The sequence below is a fragment of the Anas acuta genome, chromosome 2 (assembly GCF_963932015.1).
Source record: "Anas acuta chromosome 2, bAnaAcu1.1, whole genome shotgun sequence".
Taxonomy (NCBI): domain Eukaryota; kingdom Metazoa; phylum Chordata; class Aves; order Anseriformes; family Anatidae; genus Anas; species Anas acuta.
In genome coordinates, this window is record NC_088980.1 from 144,897,579 (window position 1) to 144,919,228 (window position 21,650).

At 44.5% G+C, this 21,650-nt stretch overlaps 1 protein-coding gene across 2 annotated transcripts in view; it reads left to right on the forward strand.

Annotated features, from left to right (window-relative positions):
• The first annotated feature begins 12,503 nt into the window (after window positions 1-12,503).
• Window positions 12,504-21,650, forward strand: part of DEPTOR (DEP domain containing MTOR interacting protein) — a 75,655-nt gene continuing 66,508 nt past the window's right edge. The window contains exons 1-2 of one of the 2 annotated variants that reach the window (XM_068672563.1): window positions 12,504-12,648; window positions 13,041-13,136. In XM_068672563.1, the coding sequence (XP_068528664.1) occupies window positions 13,051-13,136 (86 nt within the window). In that variant the 5' untranslated portion in view covers window positions 12,504-12,648; window positions 13,041-13,050. Of the gene's footprint in view, window positions 12,649-12,913; window positions 13,137-21,650 lie in introns of those variants that run through there. The other variant, XM_068672564.1, reaches the window with a different exon arrangement.

Genomic DNA, 21,650 nt, shown 5'->3' on the forward strand with positions numbered 1-21,650 from the left:
AAATGTCCTATTTTGGCACAGTGTCAGAGGGAAGGCTCGATCCTGCCCCATGGCTCGCTGTCACCCACTCGTGCTCCTTCCCGCATGCGGTGGGGTCTGGTAGTTTGCTGAGGGCAAGCACCCGGTTCTCCCGTGGCCAAGTTGTCCCTCAGGGAAGACCATGGCAATCCAAGGTCAGCTCGTGTAACCCTTGTGATTTGAGCTCCAGCTGGGTTTCATGCTGTGGCACGAAGGAAAACCCTAAAGTGTAAGAAAAAAAAAGGTCAGGAGACAGCTGTTCGCCAACACTGGGAACCAGTACTCGCTGTGGAGCAGCAGAGGCTGACACATCTCCACCTCACCCAGGACCACCTGGTCCTTCTGTGCTGAGTGAGGTGTTACTGCAGGGCATGTTAATGCTGGGCCTGGCAGTGTGCCTCCCCCCTCTGTCACTGTGTCCATTAGCTAACTGACTGCTTTATGGAATCACAGAATGGCCGAGGTTGGCAGGGACCTCTGAAGATCATCTGGTCTGACCCCCCTGCTGAGCAGGGTCACCTGGAGCACATTATGCAGGATGGCATCCAGGCGGGTTTGGGATATCTCCAGAGAAGGAGACCCCACAGCCTCACTGGGCAGCCTGTTCCAGTGCTTTGTCACCCTCCCAGTGAAGAAGTCCCCCTCGTATCCAGCTGGAAATTGTACTCCTTTGTAATCCTTTATACTCCTACATCGCATGTTTCTGCCTGTGGAGCCTCACTGTGCTCAGAATAAGCCTGAATCAAATGACCCAGACAACGGGACAGAGCCAATGGGTTGGGAACCCAGCTGGCAGGTAGCGATGACTGTTACACATGACAGAGTTGGACGCTGTCTGCCTTCAGAAGGTCCCGTGCTTGAGTGATGATAGGTGCAAGCTGGTATGTGTACAGTCTTAATTCAGTTTCATAGAATCACAGAATCACAGCATGGCTTGGGTTGGAAGGGACCTCAAAGATTATCCAGTTCCAACCCCCCTGCCATGGGCAGGGACGCCACCCACTAGGTCAGGTTGCTCAGGGTCTCATCCAACCTGGCCTTGAGCACCTCCAGGAATGGGGCATCCACAACCTCTCTGGGCAGCCTGGTCTGGTGCCTCACCACCCTCAGAGTGAAGAATGTCCTCCAAACCTCTAATCTAAATCTCCTCCATTATATCTTGCTTCAATATAAGTCTGTTCTTACACACCTCTAAGCTAAACCAGAAAATCACTGTTCTATGAAGTAAATGCTCACACAGTTACTACTTAAATAGCTGCTCAGTTAAGTTGGTTTTAATTTTTACCTAAATTTGTGTAATTTTTTCAATTAACTTGCATGCCCATTTCTTCTTCTTTTTACTTTTCACTCTCTGGAATAAAATAATAATAATAATAAAAACAAAAAAAGATTCAAGAGAAATCAAGGAACTGAATCCAATATACAAATGTATGGAGTTTGCATATTTAAATTACAAACATTTTTATTTATTTTTATTTTTTTATGTTTGAACTCCTGAAGTTCATTTCTTGAAACAAAGATGAATCAGTTAATGAATGTGGATTGCAGAGAGAATGAGGAGTCACTGAAGTCAATGTTGCTGTCAATTTATAAGAAAATGCATGTTATGCTAAGGGAGTTCAGTAGGATCCTGAAATTATTTTATAACAGTCCTGTGGGATTATTTACCTGCTCTGGAGTTGCTGCAGTTTAAATGAGTGCTATTTTCAGTTTGAACATATGAGCATGGAACATATGGCCAGATGATCTTGAAGGTCTTTCCCAACCTTAATGATTTTATGATTCTATGATATTACAAGCAGAGGTGAGACTCACCTATAGCAGAATGGAAGAGTTGAAGAAGCTATTAATTCACCTATCATCACTACCTTTACTTTACTGATCACCAGTTCACACCAGTCCCCCACAGTGCACAGCTGAGGCTTTGAGTAACTGCTGTGTGTCTACAGCCAAGAGATACGCCTCTCGTGACAGGTCTCAGTGTAAGAGAGAAGTAGAACTGAAAAGCTGAACAGCCTGCATCCTCAGCTGGGCTGGGGAGGGGAGGTAGGAATGTGTCCTGCCTGTAAGTCAAGTACCAAGCAACATTAGCTTTGGAGTAATTTTTCAATTGACTAATGTTAATGGAAATTAGTGTTAACAGAATCTGGTTGACTAGCATTGACTGAAGTTAGCAAAACATTAAATGGATTGTTGAAGATTTTTACAGTCTTGCCTTTGAAGTTCTTGGCACTGTATAATGTTTTCCAGGGCTGAAACATCAAGGATGTGAACAGCAAAATAAATCAAGGACAGCTGTGACAAAGCGAAGAAAATAAGTTCAAATAACTCCAAAGCTCCACAACTAAAATATAAAACAATGAACTGTGAGACAACATGACATCTGCTATAACACTACACATCACCAGTGTCAGACTAGTCATCAGACACTGCATCGGGAGGATGACTTCCCAGGTGTGATTTCAATTCAAGTGCTTGGGAACTACAATAAAATGTGTGACAAAATTGGGCGACATATTAATGTGGTGTTTAAATGTCAAAGAAAGATGCACACAGTAGAAACTTCTGAGTGACCTTCAAAGTACAACATAGGTAGCTGTGATGATAACAGCCAACACTGGAAAAGCTGGCACAGTGCTGAAGTTGAATACCATAACAAATTATCAGCCTGGTGATAATTACACAATTCGGAGTTACAGTTGCTAGAAATTACTCCACGAGAGGCACTGCTTTATTCAAGCCTCACAAAACTTAAATCAAGGATTTATTTTTTTGGTTGAAATGCCATCTGCAATATTTTAAATTAGTGTGCATGTTACATTTTCGCCCATTAAACAACAGTTTCTCATTGTTTGAAATATCTGTCAGTGGATGCATCCATCATGTTTCAACACAGAAGGTGGTCGTGGGAGCTGGATCTGTAGGTGTGACTGGAGACCCCTGAATGCCATTTCAGCATCTGTCATAAACTTCCTTGAGACATTGGGAGAATAACCATCTACAGTGAGTGCACTACATCTCCTTCTTAGGAAAATAAGAAAAGCAAACAAACAAACAAAAACACACGAAATATAATTGTGCCATTGTATAAATCCATGGTGCACACCTATCTTGAATAAAGCATGTCTTCTGTAAGCCACTGCAGGAGACAAAGAAAAGAGCCTCCTAGTACATCAGAGTTACAGACAGTTTTTCACAGAAAAAGAGATTAAATTGATTAGATCAGTTCAGCTTGACAAATATAGAGAAAGGAGATACAAGACATGTATAAGCAATTAAGAATGCAAATGAGAATGAATGAAAAAAAAATGCTATCTATTCTGTCTCAAATGTAAGAACTGGGGAATACCACTGAAACGAACAAGTTATGGATAATAGGCAAAAAAACCTTTCTATACAACACATCGTGGAACTTGTGGGATGTTGTGAAGGTCAAAATGAGTGTGATTCACAAAAGAGTTGGACAAATTCACAAAGGTTGATTTTTGTGATGCTTGTCCCTACTGACTATGAGATTCTGCTTTTAGCTATGACTTGGGACCCTAAATAAACTCAGACCCCTTGAACCACTCTTCTCTCTCTGTTGGAGTTGGGTATTGAGTTACTTTTACTCTTTTTTTTTTTTTCTTTCCCCATTTTTAATTAATAAATAGCTAAAATGGCAGTGACTTGCATGTTCTATGTTGTAGGCATTGATTAATGTCTATTATCATCTCCCACTAAAACAGTCATAGATGGTGTCAGCCAGCAAAGCATCATGAAACAAGAGAGAAGTCCAAGACTCTAACGGAAAATTTCAGCCAATTAGTAGAGAAACCAGGTAGCTCATTGCTAACTCAGAGAAGCACTTTCTCATCCATCTTAACAAGCCAACAGGGAGATGCAAAACAGTTACATTGAAATTAGGAGAGAACAAACAGATGTAATCGAACCTAAATATTTGTGTAAACCACACAGTGGCCTGGAGTATCTCACTGCCATAAAATTGATTCTGTGCCGGAAACACTGCAGAATAAACAGCCAAGCACAAAGCCAGAGAGCACATGCAGAAATACCTGGGGAGCAAATGCCATCGATACATTTAGAAAATCAGTTTGAGAAGTTCACTGTGTGTAGCTGCAAGAAGCATAAAACCTACATACCCCATGCTTACAAGACAGCTAGCACTCACACACCTCTTTCCTTGCTATCCTATTTCTTCACCAGGCCAGCATAGTCCTATATAATTGCAAACCAAGAGGGTCAGTCATGCCACACTGATATCGTTCATGGTAAGGTGGGGTAAACCTGGGCAGGTTGGTACCCAACCAGCATTCACAGCTTCTCCTCAGTCTTAGCCAGCTAGCGAGGACATTCATAGTTACAGAGAGCATCCTCACAGTGTAAACACCGGTGCAAGGGGTGGCAAGGTGCTGTGATTTCTGCTAACATCAGCATGAAGGAACAGGGCAGATTTTTTCATGAACATATTAATTATAGGGACAGAGTTTAAATCAAGCGTACATGTCATTTACTGCGTAAGTACACCATGAAAGCCTTTTGCTTCATCTATATTTTTTGGCTAGATCTTCAGAGAACATCTGCCACTGCAAAAATTGTCGTTCAGGGTCAACTGCTTGTTGGCAAAATTAAGAGCAATCCTTTTATCGTGTGCCCTCTGAATTTAATCACATAATGAACTCACCTCTAGAAGTGTTTGGAACAGTGTTATCACTGGTATCGAGGAGGTCAGTATACCTCTTTATTTGGCATTCAAAAACAGAAAAGTTGCTGCAAGCAATAACACAAAGTATAATAGATAAATGGAATTAAATGTTTTTTGTTTGTTAGTTTTTTGTTTTGTTTTGTTTTAAATACTGTATAGAGTGTTTTATGGCTAAATTTCAGTCTGGAGACCTTAGTAATAGTGACATAATAAACATAATTCTCTGTCATCTGGCAAGTTATTGTATTGCTTTCCTTCTTGATTAACTGCTATCTGCATAGTAGTAATCTCAGAAAGTGGCTTTTTGCACTTAACGTGTTATTAGTTTTTGCGACACTGCTAGGGCTGAGCATTACAAGTATATCCCAGCAAAATTCCTGCAGACAACAGGTCTGCTACATCTGTATGAGTCTAAAATTAAAAAGGTATATCAAATAATGTAAAAAACATAGTCAGGTGAAATACAGTGTATTATGCAAACTAATAATAAATAAATAAATCAGGAAGATGCATCCAATATTCCATTCATGGAAGAGTATGCACAGAGAAGCACATGGACACAGGAAAATAGCAGTGAAAAACAGCAGGATGGAAATTCAAAAATCAAAGGCTGAGAAGTTTGTTAACATCTTGTTTCATTACTTGGAAGAATTCTTGGAATTTAATCCAATGTAACCTTGGTTCTCATCTACCTTACAACGTTGTACGCAACATGTGGCTGTTTCATACGATAATCCCAACTCTCTAACATCACCGTGTGTGTGGTGTATCTGCTTCTGATGGTCAACTGAATATGTTGGCAGTGAGCTGCAGCACCTGCTGGAGCACTCCTCATCCTCAGTGGCCTCAAGGACCATAATGATATTTTAGCATCACCCTCATACATGTTGAATAATTGAACTTCAGGGAGTAGCCTTCCAAAAACTACCAATTCTGTCATTTTCAGCTTTCTTCCTGGAGCAGGCTATTCTCTTCCCATCCTGTGCCCCAAAATATTTAGGAGACCATCTAGTCCCTAGTCCTTGTTAGTCCCAAACCATCTGCTTGACTGCTTGACAAGAAACTGCAAAAACAAACAAACAAGCAAACAAAAAACCCTGCGGACATCTCTGCAATAAATATTTTATTTGCAAAATTTGAACTATCTGCATTTTTTTTCTTCTGCTGCAAAATGCTAGAGATTGTCATGGGGCTATTTTTTTCATTTGTCATGGGGCTATTTTTTATTTTAATCACTTTGCCAATGAGTAACTGGAATTTTCTTACAGCTCTGTGAGTAACGATTAGCACTGAACATATCACAAGGGATGCCAGTGTCTTGAGATACTGAACAATTTGGCATCATGGGGTAAGCTGTAACTGGGCCAACAGAAGTAACTCTGTTTTTGTTCATCAGATGTGTGGGCCTCCCAGATCTGCAATAACTCTTGACTCAGAAAATAATTTCAGTGCCTATAGAGTGAGGAGGGATCCTTGTCATCTCATCTTCTCCCATTTAGGTGTCGGAAGCTGTGTGACCACTTTTGGCATGGACCTTGCCTAACACGACTGCATTTCCTCAGGAAATTGGTAAGTGGATAATGAGGCTGCTCTCCTCTTGAACTGCTTGAGATGAGATGCTGAGTGAGGCTTGAGCTGAGATACTGACCTTCAAGCCCTCCTTGGAGGGCTAGATGAATCTTCCCCCCAGATTGATTTGAATGTCAGAAATATCAAAGGAATTAAAGAAATGTATTTCTCACCTCCTGTCTCAGCCTGGCTCTGTTGCTACTGTCTTTCTTCCAGCTTCTTCTCCTCTTTTCTTCAAGCCCCACTTCTGCTCTTACTATCCCTCCTCCCCATTCCTTTCCACATCTATTTCCTATCTTTTTTTCTTGTTTCACACCACTTTCCTAGTTGAACATAGCTTGGTGAAGTTTTTGTTTCAGACATAACAACTACAGACTGATTTTCTGATGCTTTTTGCCTTTTTTTTTTTTTTTCCTGCTAAGATGTTGAGAGCAGGACAATGCTCCTACTACAGCTCAGCTTTAGCAATATTGTCAACAGGTCCTGTATTTCAATAGGCTCAAAATTTGTTCTTATGAGAAGACCTTGGTAGGGTTCTGCTTCACCACAGCTGTATCTGTTTGTTCTCCTTCCACCAGTTCCTTTGGTACTGTTTCCCTGATGCAGAGCTGCAGCAAAACTATTTCTTTGTAAACGTTTCTGGTGCTCTGTAGCACCTTAAGTGCCTTCTTTTTAATGCAATAAAGGACTGGTCGTATCTGGTCATTTTGAAATATCTCAGCAAATTGCAGTATCTGATTTATTTTAGAGGCATGCTCTAGTGAGTTTATCTCATTGCTTCAGCGCTCCAAGAGATCAGTAAATACTTTGAGAACACAGGACAAACACTTACTTGCAAGGCACAATTGTAAAAGAATATTAACTTGTCTAGTATTTTACTGGCTTTAGTTTTTTTTTTTTTTATTTTGACTACATTGAGTAGTTATTTCTCTCCAGTTCCCTCTGGAAAGAAATAAATGATGGAGTCAAGGGCATTTGTGTTTGCAATCCTATGCAAATATTGTATTGTATAAAGACTTTTTCCTTTTACAATTGCTATTACCTTCATGTAACAGCCCTTTTCCTTTGTCGAGCATCACTTCACGATTACTTGGGTGGCATTTTCGCAGTTAATTTCCTGAAAGGACCACTGGGTGGCAGAGTGATTATACACATACATGTACCTACTGGAAACGGTTTATTTTGCAGACATCAAGAGAACAGATTTAGGCCTGCCAGAATAGCTGCTGGTGGTGACCAGCCCACAAAAGGCGAGGGCCACCACGGTTTTGTAGCGTTTTGGACATCTCGTGGTAGTGGTGGCATGAGTGCAATGTGCTGTGCCTGTGCCTGAGGCCCACCAACCCGAGCAAGAGCTTCTCTGGCGGACACTCCCCAGCACCAGGCTGTCTGCGTGCTGCACGGCCTTACCTAACGGCAGGATGTGATGTGGTTAACGATGGAGACGGCGCTGAAACCTCTGCTCTGTGGAGTACTGCTCGACAAAGAGTGCTTGTCTTTATTAAATGCCTCACCACTCCGAGGGGGGTAGGAGCCTACCTCGTAGCAGCAGCTGTTTGGCAGCCCATCGGCCTCTCTGCATCTGTCCCAGCCACCAGAAAAATACCTCTACAGATGGGTGCACGCCGCCTGCTTGCAGCCACCACCTCCCCTAATCCCTGCGGTGCCCTCCCTCGGGCAGGGAAGAGCCAGGCTGCCTACCGCAGCATGTGCTCCATCGTGGGCACCCCGGGGATGGCAACAGTTAGCCAACAGCAACTGGGGCTGAGAAACAGAAAAAGGTAGAAAAGGTCTAGTAAGGAGCAATGTCGTAGACTGGATCTCAGCCCTTAGGTGTTGCCTCTCAAGGGAGAAAAAAAACAAAGTGCTTGGGTTCAAGGTTGGTTACAGTGCAGAGTCAAACTGTCGGTTCAGGCCACAGTGGTTTAGGCAAACCTTATTGATCTTGCAGCCAGATATCAGAGCACATCAGCACAGATATAGCTGGGAGACAGCTTAAGAAAGTGTCTCTTACCATTTAGCTAGTAGGTGTTGTCTTCACGCCTGGGATGTGGTTTAGAAGCAAGCTTCTTTTCAGCTGTTAGGCACACTTGCCAGCTGAGTCACACCCCTAGCCCGTGCAATAACCTGGATACTGAAAAAGTCTTTGTACTACAGCCTGGGCTACACATGTGACGTAGGCAAAGTGCAGGCTGAGTGAGTTCACAATTACTGTCAGTTAAGTGCAGAATAAAATAAGAGAGAGCAAAACAAAAACAATATAAGAACTAATGGAAATGCATATGAAATATTCAAAGATTTTAGATTTCCACCAGGTGCTTTTTGACAAGGGAATATTCTCGTGATGCTGAAAATTAGAAATTGTTACAAAACGACTAAACATGCAAAATAAGAGAAAATGGAAACAATTCCAGGTCTAACAGATACATACAAGGACTCTAGTGTAAAAAAAACAAATGGCATCACTGAGAGTGTAGAAAACAACTACACGTTGGGTAACAAAAAAAAAAGCTAGTTTAGCAGAGTGTATTATCAACAGAGTTATCGAGTCTGCAGGTCTGACATAGATTTCTCTCTTTCTTTCTTTCCTTTTCTCAAAGCTGTTCATTTGCATAAAATATTTCTCTGTTGACAGGAGCAAGCACTAGAATGTGCATCCATCTCATGGCAGTGCTTTAGCCATGAGCCTGCACTGGGGTCTCACTGTCTTTGGCCCAGTCAGTACTTGCACATTTAACACAAAATTAAAAAACTGAGCAAGGACAGGCTCGGAAAGCCCCTTACAGATCATCTCTGCATATCTCAGGATCAGAATGCCTTTTTCTGTGCACTTCAGCTTATTACTATAACAATTGCACGGTCAGTGACACATGAAATGTAAGAATCTGAACAGATACAAGCCTCACTCAAGTGTGGAAATGTTAGACGGATTGTGATAAAACCCTCCAGTTATCTCACCATGGTGGATTTTGCAGGAACTTGGATGTTATATTAGAAAAAGAGAAGTTTACAACATGCCTTTTTTTTTTTTTTTTTTTTTTTTTTCCTGAAAACTTACTAACTTTTCCTGTGGTTTATCACAAGACTAAAATTAGCTTGGCCAGATGCATTCAGCCCTTTGAATCACACAAGCACTGATTCTTCTGACCAGTTTCTAACAGACAAGTTAAATTGTTCGAACTTGGAGCAGCAAATGAACAGCACTGAATGTAATCTATGCACTGCCAAGAATGGGAAATACTATTGTACGTACCATGAAAAGAGGAGGGCAGGCTGGACAATACCTGGTAGTTCCTCTGGTTTCCCTTGCCAGGCCCCTGGTACTAAGGAAGTTAACCAATTGAAGCACAAAGACAAGTGACTTCTCTTTGCAAATAAGTATGGGAATATAGAAAAAAGCCCCCACACTCATTTTCCAGGAGTGTTGCAAGAGCTATTTAATTAAAAGGTCTACTTAAAGGGCAAAACCCGATTTTGTACGTCTTCCTCAGTAAGAGAGGAACCAAGTATTTTTCAATTTGAGGTTTACATAATACTGGCTCTTACACAAAAGATGTCAGGAAGAAAAAAACAACAAACTGTAAACCAATCGAACAGCTCACCTGCTAATGTCTTTTCTCCTTGAAGAGCTTCAGCATCTTTTGCATGAGATAATCAATGCCTTAATGATTTGTCTGTTATTTTCCTGTTTCAAAAGCTCTAGTCATCCCAGCAAGGAAAAGACAAACAATCTTATGCAAACAATGCTAGAGCAGGAATGAGAAGTGTGTATATGAATATTGGTAAATTTTTAATATGAAGGTCTCGCTTTAAATTAAACTTGCAGAAAAATAATTAGTGGGACTAAAGAATTAGTTTATCGAATCTCAGATTAATTTATCAGGTCAAAAGTTAGGTCACAGATGCAATATTCTTTAAACAGTGTTCTGTATGCAATATTCTTATTTCGCTCTGTAAACATTTATGTTTCACCATTTGTACATTTACTCAATGAGATAAGAAAGTTGATACAAATGACTAGGATGCTTTCTAAAATCAGGACTCGGATACAAAGTCCCTGTTCTACATCATGTCCCGCAGAAAGCCATCGTCTCCTTGTGCAGCCTAGGGCCGTGCTGCCTCCCAGAGAGCCTCAAGTCACTGGAAGACACCTGAGTTTCCCTTGATGCGTGTGGTGCTGACTCTCCACCAGACTTATGCAGGTCTTGTTACCCTTGATATTGTGGAGGGTGACTTTTAAAATGTCCCAGGGCTCCAGCTCAAAGCTTTGCCATGCTCCTGGGTGAGGAACACCTCAGTGTTAGCTTGCTACCTTAACATAACTTAATTCCAGCCGTGCTGAGGTAAAATTCAAGTACATATTCATATCTAAAATAAACAGCGACTCCTGAAATTGTTCCCATGTTTATTAAGAAAATAAAACATAAAAATCAACCTGCTTCCCGGAGGTTACCTCAGAGGGATGTCTCTTGCCCCTGCTCAGCACCTTTGCTGCCAGGATGTCAGACTCAGTGCATGCTGTTGTTTGGTGGCCATTCTGTCCTGGGAGGGAGGCTCGAGACAGTTTAATCTTTTGCTAATCTTATGTTTCTATAGCAGTCTGTACACTAAGAACATACACGCTACAAACATCCAAATGGGTTATTTTATGTAGCTTATTACTGGCCCTTGACTGAACCACGACCCGTTGGGTTTATGTTAGTCAGCCGTTTTGGAGTGACATCAGATTTGGGGTGACTGATGCCTAATCCCTTATTCTTAAGCACACTGTAGCTGTAAGAAGTCTCAGTGTGAACATGTGGAACAAATTACGAAGGGGACATCAGCGCGCAAAGGCAAACGTGGTAGTGTATAACCATTAAATAATTCAGTACAGGAAATTGCACTGACCTGCAAGAATAATCCGAAATGCAAGGAGAGATACACATTTCAGGCTGCAGTTCCACACGCACCCTGAATCAAGCTGGTAGCTTGTCACTGCCTAAGGTCAGATCCTTCCCCTTCTTCCTCTCCTTCTTCCTCCTCTTTTGTTCCTGCTCCCAGCAGCCCAGGCCTACCCTGTCCCTGTGTCACCTCCAGCGCTTTTGGGATCCCACAGCACAGCTCTGCTCGCTAGCTCAGAAGGAGCAATCCACTTTCTGTGACTTTGCTGCCTGTTTAGTGAATTGAACTGCAGCAGAGGTCCTAAAAGTGTGAAAATTAGCCAAAGGCACCAGGCAAGGATGAGCAGGCAGAGCAGAGCAGGTGGCATTTCCCCCTTTTAGAGGTGGAGAGCGGCTCAATCAGCCAAACCCAGCTGATGGAGCCAAGGGCATACGTAGAAATAGTCTGCAATGTACAATAGCATTCTCTTGAAATTTCTTCGCCTCAGTCATGTGATCAAGCGCTTGATAAAAATTACTCTGCAAATTCTTTTTCTTAAAGATAAGGTCAGATGAGATGGTTGTTTCAATTCCCTTTTGTCTCCAGCTCTGTGAATGTGTACTTTATATGTTTTAGATTGAGTGGAGTTAGGGGGAATTTGCAAGTATTCAGATTAAACTGATGTCTTCTGAATTCACAGGACGCAAGTTCAAGCTGTAGTGCTTACAACCCCAAGGTGTCCTCCCTCCCTGGCCCATCCCACAGATGACACAAAGGCAGATTCAGGTTTGCTCCCTTTGCCATCCACAGATCACTGGGGTCTTTCAGAGATGATAAGACGTTCACTGAAATGACGACACGGGGTTGAACCAAAGGTCCATCTGGTCCAGTGCTCATCTCACAAGTGGCTTTAGCAGTTGTTAGGGAACAGCAGAAAAAGCATACATGAAACTTTGCCTAGCTTTCAATTATTTTTAGCACAGAGAATTTCCTGAGCTGGATGGGGCTGCTGTCTGCTTACTAACCCTCTGTACATTTCTTTTCCAAGTACTTGTCCATTTTTTCCTTGACTCCAAGTCTGTTCTTGTATACCCAGAGCCTCCTTTGCTAATAAATGCTCCCAGTCTCCTGGGGGCTGCGCATAGAGCCACCTCCTCCTCTTTGTTTCCAGCCTGATTTGTACCAGGTCCATTTGGTTCCCTCCTAATTTTTGGTTCTGAAACTGTAGCTATGGTCTTGAAATGATGACAGTAATGCTAAGACATGCAATTTTTCCACGTACATGCAGTGTGTGAAGGCGTGCAGGCGGCGAGCGATCCAGGACTTTGGTCCATCCCGGCGTGCTTCATTTATTTATTTTTCTCTCAGAAATGTTGACCGGCGGTGCTCACGACCTGCCACTTGCCTTCCCACCGCCGGGACTGAATTCTGACAGCAAATTCTCCTCAGCCCCCTCAGGGCTTTTCCCCCTCCGCCGCCCGAGGGACAAAGAGGTGAGGCGAGCAGGAGGGGGGGGGAGTCCTGTCAGCACCCCACATGGGGCTAATCCTGGGGGGCTGCATCGCCCCCTGAGGGGCCAAACCGGGCTCGGGGGCTCCCCGTGGGTGTGCTGGCAGCCCCCCGGGCCCGTCCCCTTTGCCGTGGGGACGAAGCCGCGGCTCCCCCGCCGTGTGACAGCCGGGGGGGGACGCTGCTGCCTTTGCGTTTTCTCTCCCCGCCCGTGACACAATAACACGGAAAGCGGGGCGGGCTGGGGGTGTGTGTGTGTGGGGACTGCCGGGGGGGGAGCCAGGCGAGACGGCGACCTGCCTGTCCCCTGCAGGTGGGGACAGGGGGCTGGGGGCTGCGGGGACCCGGCGCTGAAGCCCGGGTGCTGTGCCCTTAGGCCGGCGGCGATGGAGGAGGGCATGAGCAGCATGCAGCAGAAAGCGGCGGAGCTGGAGCACATGGCCGAGGTCCTGCTCACCGGCGAGCAGCTGCGGTAAGAGGCGCCCTCTCCCCTTCCCCGGTGCCGGGGGGAGCGTCCCCAAAAGGGGGGAGACGGGGGAGGTCCGGCAGCCCAGCACCTGCCCTGCTGTCTGCAGGACCCCGGGGGCCGCCCTGTCAGCGGAGGGGCTCGGGGGGCTGCTGCTGGACACCCCCACCTCGGGGTCACCTTCTGCCGGCAGCCCAGCCTGGGAGAAATGGGGAGTGGGGAAAACCCAAATCACGAGTCAAGTGCTGCCGCTGCACTTCTGCGGCGGTCCCGCACCACCCCTGCGTTTCTCCGGTGGTCCCGCACCGTCCCTGTCCCTCTGCGGTGGTCCCGCACCATCCCTGGGCTTCTGCGGTGGTCCCGCGCTGTCCCTGCACCTCTGCAGTGGTCCCACACCACCCCTGCATTTCTCCGGTGGTCCCACACCACCCCTGCTTTTCTCTGGTGGTCCCATAACACCCGTGCCCCACAGGGCTGCTCCCTGCTCCCCCGCTGCCCTGCACCCCAGCGGGTGCAAGGGGATCCCCGCCGGCACCGCCGGCAGCAGCGCTGGGTGCTGCACGCCCGGAGCTGTGCGCAGCACGGAAACTGTTAACAGAAATGCCTGACTCAGTTAATTTGTAATTTCTGTGGTGTGTTTAGTGTGCCATCTGTACCCGTGCACTACGGAGGGGAAAAGAGATGTTCAGCCGTTCGGTTCGCTGGTGCAGCGTCTTGTGATTCAGGAGGAAAAAGCCCGTGGTTATCGTGTGCTGTGTGTGTCACTGGAAAGAGATTGTAAACATATTTTATCAGTAGCTTTTGCTTTGCTTTCCTTTAAATATTTTGCTCAGGTGCCAGACAAACACTGCAAAACGATAGAAACGCTGCTTGATTTGGAAGGTGCCATCCTTGATCCTAGTGCAGATGCTGTTACTGGTGCTGTCCATGGAAAGCACCACGGGCACCTTGTGGTGCACACCAGTGATACCCGTGGCCAGGCAGTAAGCACGTTTGTGGTCTGGCTCCAGTACACACCAGAGCCTGCTCCAAGCTTCCGATTTTTCATCAAAGTAGCTTGAAATGAAACCTTGGGTGAAAGGATGTATCGGCATGCGGGCTCTGCAGGGTGGACTTGGTGCTGAGCTGTTTGTCAAAGTGCCTGGTAAGAATCCCACTGTTTCTAGTTTATCTCACTAAATGCTGACTGCTCGGTTTTAATACAAAAAACCTGCTAGTAAGGTCAGTTTAAGTCCTTCTGTGTTTCTTCTAGTTAAATATAAAAGCAGAAGCTTTGCAATCTTCCCCTAAGGAGAAGACTGAGGAACTGCAACAAATCTGGCTCCTACAATCAGCTCATTAGCATCACAATCAGGGATGTCATTTGTCACCGTATTTATTAAAGTAATAAAACATGGGGCTATTTTTGGGCAGGATAATTGACAGACACAATTATTCCCCGACCCATGAAGTTACCTGTGGCCATTCCTTCAAAAATATGTAGGAAGTCTCCTTGGACTGTGGTTTTGTGAGCAGCTCATCCCACGCACTGCTGCCAAAAGGGGAGATCTGCTCTCCCCCTTTCCCTTTTCCTGCTGCCCACTCCTGGCTCTGCAGTCCCACCTCCCACACATCGCCAGCTCTCATACTTCTCGCACCTTTCCAGGGGAGGATCTGATGTGGCCACCTGGCAGGCAGGCTAGTTTGCTGATCTGATGGCTGCCAACATCCACAGAAGATAGGTGGTGGGCATGTGGAGCCAGGAGGAAGGAGAGGAGGTGGTGGAGAAGGAGCAGGATCTCCCATTCTTGAAGGACCGAGCTGTAGGATGCACCCTAAATCATCTCTCTTCCCCTAGTTCTGGTTCTGTTCCTCTGTTGGGATGCTCTGTACAAAGGGTTGGTTTTCTTCAGTTTTCCAGACAATAAAAGCTGCAAAATATAAGAGAAAACTGGCTAGTATGCAAGTCTTAGCTGACCATGTCTTAAAATCCCCCTTTTTCTGTCCAAAATAAGGCTATAATTGTTAATGGCAAATGAAACCATGGGAGGTTTTCAGGATCAAAGACCGGCTATCTCAGAAGCCTCTGGGGCAGACGAACAGATGCTAGAAAACCAACACGCCCATGCACTCAAGGAAACGTACTGTGCTCTATTCTTAGTGATGCTTGCACGTGCTCGCTAAGCCCTGAGCGGGAGTGATGCGGGGGGACAGGTGATTGCCTGTGCATTTGGGTGAAAGTGCACGCGGGCAAGTGTCCGTGCTGCAAGATGAACACAGCTTGGGAGGAAAAGTGTAAGATGAGACTGCGAGCACGGTGTTGCTTACACAAAACCAAGAAAATATGGGTATTGAAAGCTCTCTTGTAGTAGACCAGACAGCATGTGTCTAAACCTGGATGCTTAGGGTGGCTGCTTGATTAAAATTCCCTACAACGTTCCTATTGCCCCATCCTTGCGTGCTGCCCCATTCCCGTGGCCTGTTTGCTGTGTGTCTGTGCCCCCCTGGCTGGGATCTCTTCATGCAGCGCGGGCTGGAGGCATCGTAGCAGCGCCTGGTGCTGGCATGAGGCTTTCATGCACCAGCTTTGGTCATTAGCTGTTTGTGGGAGATGAGGCCGTGGTGTAAATCCTGGTGGCGTTTTTTATGGGAAAATAAGCTGGACTCGGAGCTCCATGTTAGCTAATATGATAAATTCTAATATCCAGCAGGTTCCTCTGCCTCTACAGGCAGTATCTGGCTAAGCAAATACCTAACCAGCTCTTCCTTTTGGTTAATGGGGACATATTTTTAAAGGCGAGGACTTCTGAAGCTTGGCTCTTGGCAGGCCTTTTAATTGTCGGACAGATGGCTGTGAAACAAAGCTGAAGACTCCCCGATCTCAGCAGTGTTGCACTTCAGGAGGGACCCTCTGGGAGCTTCCACAGACCCAAATCAGTTTTTGTCCCTATTCTGCTGTGCTATTGTGTCCGTATTATGCTGTGTTTTCGAAAACCCTTCAGCTATTCAGTGGTGAGCTCATTCTTTAGAGGATGGCTGTGATGAAGATGTCCTCCAGAGGTTACAAGTGACCCGTACGAACCTCTACCCTGCAGAAACTTGTGCTCAGGAGGAGCATGGGGCTTGGAAGCCTCCACCCTACTGAGTCCCTGCCTTCAGACACCTGCCCAAGTGCAACCCCAGGGGGTGAACGTCCTGGAGATTCCCGATGGGTGTGCACTAAGGGAAGTGTCACAGCCCTGGTACTTTGGCTGGTCACAGGCGTGTAACAGCTGGGACGTACAGCGGCACTACTGAAGTCAGGAGGAATTTTATCTGAAGCAGGGCAATTCCCCGTTCGTTTCCCTCCCAGCAGAAGGCAACACGCTGTGCCCACTCCAGCACTGGTCGGCGGAAGGATTGAAGTCTCGCTGTTGGAGTTTGGGCATTAACTTGGTTACAGCTGGCAACCAAGAGCAGTTTCAACAGGCATGTTTTGATATACTTGCTGGCTGCCTGTCTTACAAGTCAGGGTTTTCTGATATCTCACTCATCTGCTAATTGCTTCTCGATGCCAGATTGTCACTGAAATCTGTTATGTCTTCCAAGAGTCCCTCGTTTCTCACAGAAAATGTGCCTAGTCATCCAGGGCGTCTTCAGGCTTCGGTTGACCAAACAGCACTATTAAAAGGGCACTTGTTTTTTATTTCTATCTATTTATTTAATTACTTATGTGTACCAGAAATTGCTGTTGGATGTATGGTGCAGGTCACAGAAGTAGGTTTAACTTCAATGACATTTAATGTTTCTTCTCTGCAGATTTTTGGATACCAGCCTGTATGAGAAGCAGCACCTTTCCCAATTCACACTTCTGTTAAGTGCTTTAGTAAATAATTAGGAAACTTTTAAAAAGAGCCAATGACTTCCTGCAAGTAAGACTTATAGTCTCTCATCTCCTTTGCTTTTGGTTAGGGAAGTGTACAGTATGCTCGGTATGCTTTAAAATCTTTTCTTCTTACATTCTTCCTGGAAAGACAAAATGTAAGATAACGGTTTAACAGAAACTTGTTTGCCTTATTATCAGAATTTATATAGGACTTCCATTTTACAGAAGAGGTTTTATGTGGTGAAGAGCTGTAGGTTTTGAAGCTGAGAAAAGCCAGAACCAGTTTTCACTGGTGTTCCAAGGGTCCCACTTCAGGAATATTATCGCTTTAAGAAAACTTCTTAATAAATCGGAGCGCATGACTTTCACAGTCATTAACTTCTCCAGTATGATAGCGCCTACAGGTCCATAAATTTTTTTCTTATTCTGAGCAGTAAATAGTCAACCTTTTTCACTCCAGAAGGGTTCAAAAGTTCATTGGCATTCAAAGATGCAAAACACCCATGGTGCATAGCAGTAAGAGAAATGCAGTCAAGAGAACCATGCCTTTAATGTATTGCTATAACACAGAAGTTAATCGTATCAGTATTAATCATATAACTACACATTTTGTTTAATGCTGTCACTATGCTTGAAACTACATGTATATCAACATCGTAGTGATGCATATCTGCAACTGTGTGGTCTTGTGCACTAAAAGGAACGTGAGGATTTAAGATGCAGAATTGCCTAGAGGTCACTTCCTCTGCAGTCAGGTCCAGACCAGTCTTCAGATATTAAACAAACTTATATGGTATTTTTAGACAGAATTCATTAAGATTAGATTCTGTGATCTGCCTAAGCCAATCCAATATTGTATGTGCTTTTCTCCCACCTGCACCATGTTCCTGCAGCTACCTTAGCTCTCCACCGGTAGCTGCATTTCCATTAGCAAAGAGCTTAATGATTGGCCTCAAAACTAACCCTAACAAAATATTTCTCATTTGTCTCACTTGAGAAGGCTCATGTCTGCTGACTTGAGGGCAGATAGGACACAGGAGGTTATATCATCAGATCTTTGTGGAATGAAGTGCTTCAAAGCTTTCTGCCCAAATAATTTCACCTTCATTAATTTGTTTTCCAAAAATCAAGCAAGCAAAAAATTGGCAGTCTTCTCTGTGAAATTCCACCAGAGCAATATGCTGAAAGAAAAGGTTTCAAAGTGAAGGTCAGGAAGGTCGTGAAATTAAGTGCTTTGACACCAAGAAGTTTCCTGCTATCTCTGTGCTATCACAACACTTTTAATTATGCGTTTTGCCCAATGTAAATTAATTGTAATTTTTTAAACAGCATGATATTTTTCAAATGGATATGTTTGTTTGTTTTTCTAGAATCTTTGATACCTGAAGCACCTTCTCCTGTCTTCGAAATGTTGCCAATTTGTACTAATTTTTATGATATCAGGCCCACTATATATATATATATATATATATATATGGGGATATAAGGAATTTTAATCAAGCATGTGTGCATGCTTATATATGCATGTATATATATACATATATCATATATTTATATGCATATGGTTCAAGTGCCAGGAATCTCCATTTCTCGTAAAAAAATTCTCCAGTAAAATTTTTGGTTATTCAGCATTTCTGGAAATCCAGGCATAAGGCTTCCGTTTGCTCAGGTCTTTCCCTTAAGCTCTGTTGCTAATTGAGCCACTCCAGTCAGCAGCTCTCCTGGAGCACAGAGTTAAAGCAGTTAACGATGCATGTGCAAACAGCGATCTCTTGCTCTATGTCCACAGTAAGGCGGATGTTGTAAGAGTGGCTGCTGCTGTATATTTGATGTATTCCATTCCAGGGGGAGTGAATCATTAACTTTTGTCTCAGGTTAGCAGAGATTAGCAGGCAAGCCAAGGGTACTGTATTTGAACCATGTGCAAGAGCGGGTTTTATTTATTTTAGATTAGAGGAGCTGCCTATGAACAGGTGAAGGAAACTGCGCTGATATTGATGCAGGGAGGGCAGGATTAATATGCCCCAGGCAACCTGGCTTTGCCATATCCTGCACTTATTACACAACCCCTGCTCCTGTGGGGGCAGTGGCCATAGCCTGGCAACGTGACAGAGAAATGCTCCTATCACTTGGTGTTATTATTTACTATTTGTGTAGTGATAGCGCCTAGGAATTCAAGCTATTTATCAAGTCCCTGCAGGGGCAGGCACTGTGTGCTCTGAGGAAAGATAAAGCCCTTGCGACACAAATCTTGGCCACAGCTGGTTGGCAGTTTCTTGCAGCAGACATGGAACCCACGAGTGACATTCCCAAAGTGCAAAGAAAAATAACCTCTGGGGATGCAGAGGCTACACAGTGTGTGCTGGGATGGGATGGCAGGGAGCTCTGGGCATGGTGTTCAGGAAAGGACACACTCGTTTCCCCTCCAAAGTCCCACTGCAGGGTGAGAGCCCAGGCTGAAGCCAGGAGGGAGGTCAGCCAGCTTTCCCTCATGGAGAACTGGACAAGGAGCAGGCAGAAACCTGTGCATCTCGAGTTAACTGAGAGGTATTTCTTTTATCTGTAGCTGCCAGGATTTTTTGAATTGTAAGCATTTTTGAATTTCCGTGCCTTCTTTGATGTAAAATTAAAGAACTTGAAGGGTGCTGTCACAGCAGCAAAAGTTACCTTCTTCACAGTCCAGCTGAGATCCTGGCATTGGCTTCTGTATCCCCATAGCCAAGCATCCAGGCACTGGCCTGGGTGGTACCAAAAGGTTAGGGTCTGCTCTGAGAAACTGATAGTCCCTTCTAAAAAGCAAGACCCTTCTTGCCACTTTTTTTTTTTTTTTTTAAATATTTGTAACCCTTGTATTGTGGTTAGCTCTTTTTGCCTCCTTCTTCCTGGCATCACATGTTTGCGTGAGCACTTTTGCTGACTAGAAGATAATTTTTTTCTGTGTTGAAGGCAAGGCTTGAATACAGGGCTTGAATACTCAAACTTTTGTGGGGAGAGGTTAAACTGATGAAGAGCTGGCAAAGGGAATGAAAGTTGTCGTAAGAAAAAAAATGAGAAATAAGCAGGTTTGGTATTTGTACCTGGGTTTAAAGAAGAATACTCTCCATAAAAATGCCACAGAAAACAAAGTACAGAAACGATCTCAAGAGAAACTGCACTGAGGTGCTAAAATAATGACAGGAGCTACAAAGCTGGAGATCTCAGCAGAACCACGGGCATTCACTGGGTGAAGCTCACACTTCATGGTAGCCATGGCTTTTCTTCCTTAACCAAGAGCAGGACATCTAAACCACATATTTTAAGTAATTTTAATGTGTTAACCACTGGATTTAAATACAGCTTAAACCTGTTCAGGCAAAATGTCACAAGGATCCTTACTTACTTAAGACTATTAGTACCACAAAGATAATGGTGAGACAGTTTTATGAAGGCAGTTTGCCTCAGCCAGCCAGCAGAAGGACAGCTGAGAAGGAATTTTTAATCAATTTTGTAAATATCAACATTTTTTTTATTTTTTTTTGTAATGGTTTGGGGATTTGACCTTTGCCTTACATTTTTTCTTGTGGCCTTAAGGAGAAATGACTGCATTGTGAATATGCCTTTGTTCCTTGCAGCAGGAAGAATAACAATGATTTTTGGGTTAAAGAAAGCTAGAATATTTAAACCTGCACTGCCAGGAGAGTGCTCTACACTGGGAGTGGAAGTATAATATAACATATAGTGGAAGTGTATTTAGGGGCAATGGATCAAAATGTATCGCAGGAAGCTCCTCACCAACATGCAAAAGAGCTTCTTCACGGTGAGGGTGACGGAGCACTGGGACAGGCTGCCCAGGGAGGTTGTGGAGTCTCCTTCTCTGGAGATATTCAAGGCCTGTCTGGATGCCTACCTGGGCAGCCTGCTCTGAGGAACCTGCTCTGGCAGGGGCGTTGGACCTGATAATCTCTGGAGGTCCCTTCCAACCCCTACAGTTCTGTGATTCTGTGATAACAATGTACAGCTGTGCGCCTTTGTTTTTGGAAAATGCTGATGCGTAGAGAGAATAAGTTGCATGGGAGCTGAAAGAAAGGGACAAGATAACCCACAGGCTCACTCGGGCTCTGGCGAAACCTGTGAGGTCAGAGGAGCCTCCTCAGGCAGCAGTAATCTCATCTCTCCTACTACTGACATCTATTTTTTCATTCCTTAGCTAGGCCCTGCTTCATGGTACAGCTCTGCAGCTACAGATGTGGAGAGAGGCAAATAATGAAGGCTAAAATTTCAAGCTGGTATTGCCAACGAAAGCAGGGGTCCCCTCTATCTTATTTCTTTCTGCCTGCTGGTTCCCTGCTTGGTGCTTCCCTTCCTTTGGCTTAAGCATATCTGAACCAACACCACAGGGTGGCCTGCACCGAGGCAGTGATCAGCAGGGCTTTCTGATGGGTGATATTTCAGTTGGGTCAGTTTTACAAACCGATTTACCACATGACCACAAAAAAAGCCCTTTCTGGAGAAGTATGGGCGGAGGAACAGGCTTACACCATTTCACCCTGCTACGGTTTAAGGCTGTGGTTTTCTGATACAGCAGATCCAACTGCAGGCCGCTGCTGCCCTGCTCTTAGCGCTTCCCTTGCACTTCTCGCTGACGTTCACGGGATCAGAAGTTCAGGGAACTGCATCAGCTGAAGCCAGGGGAGAAA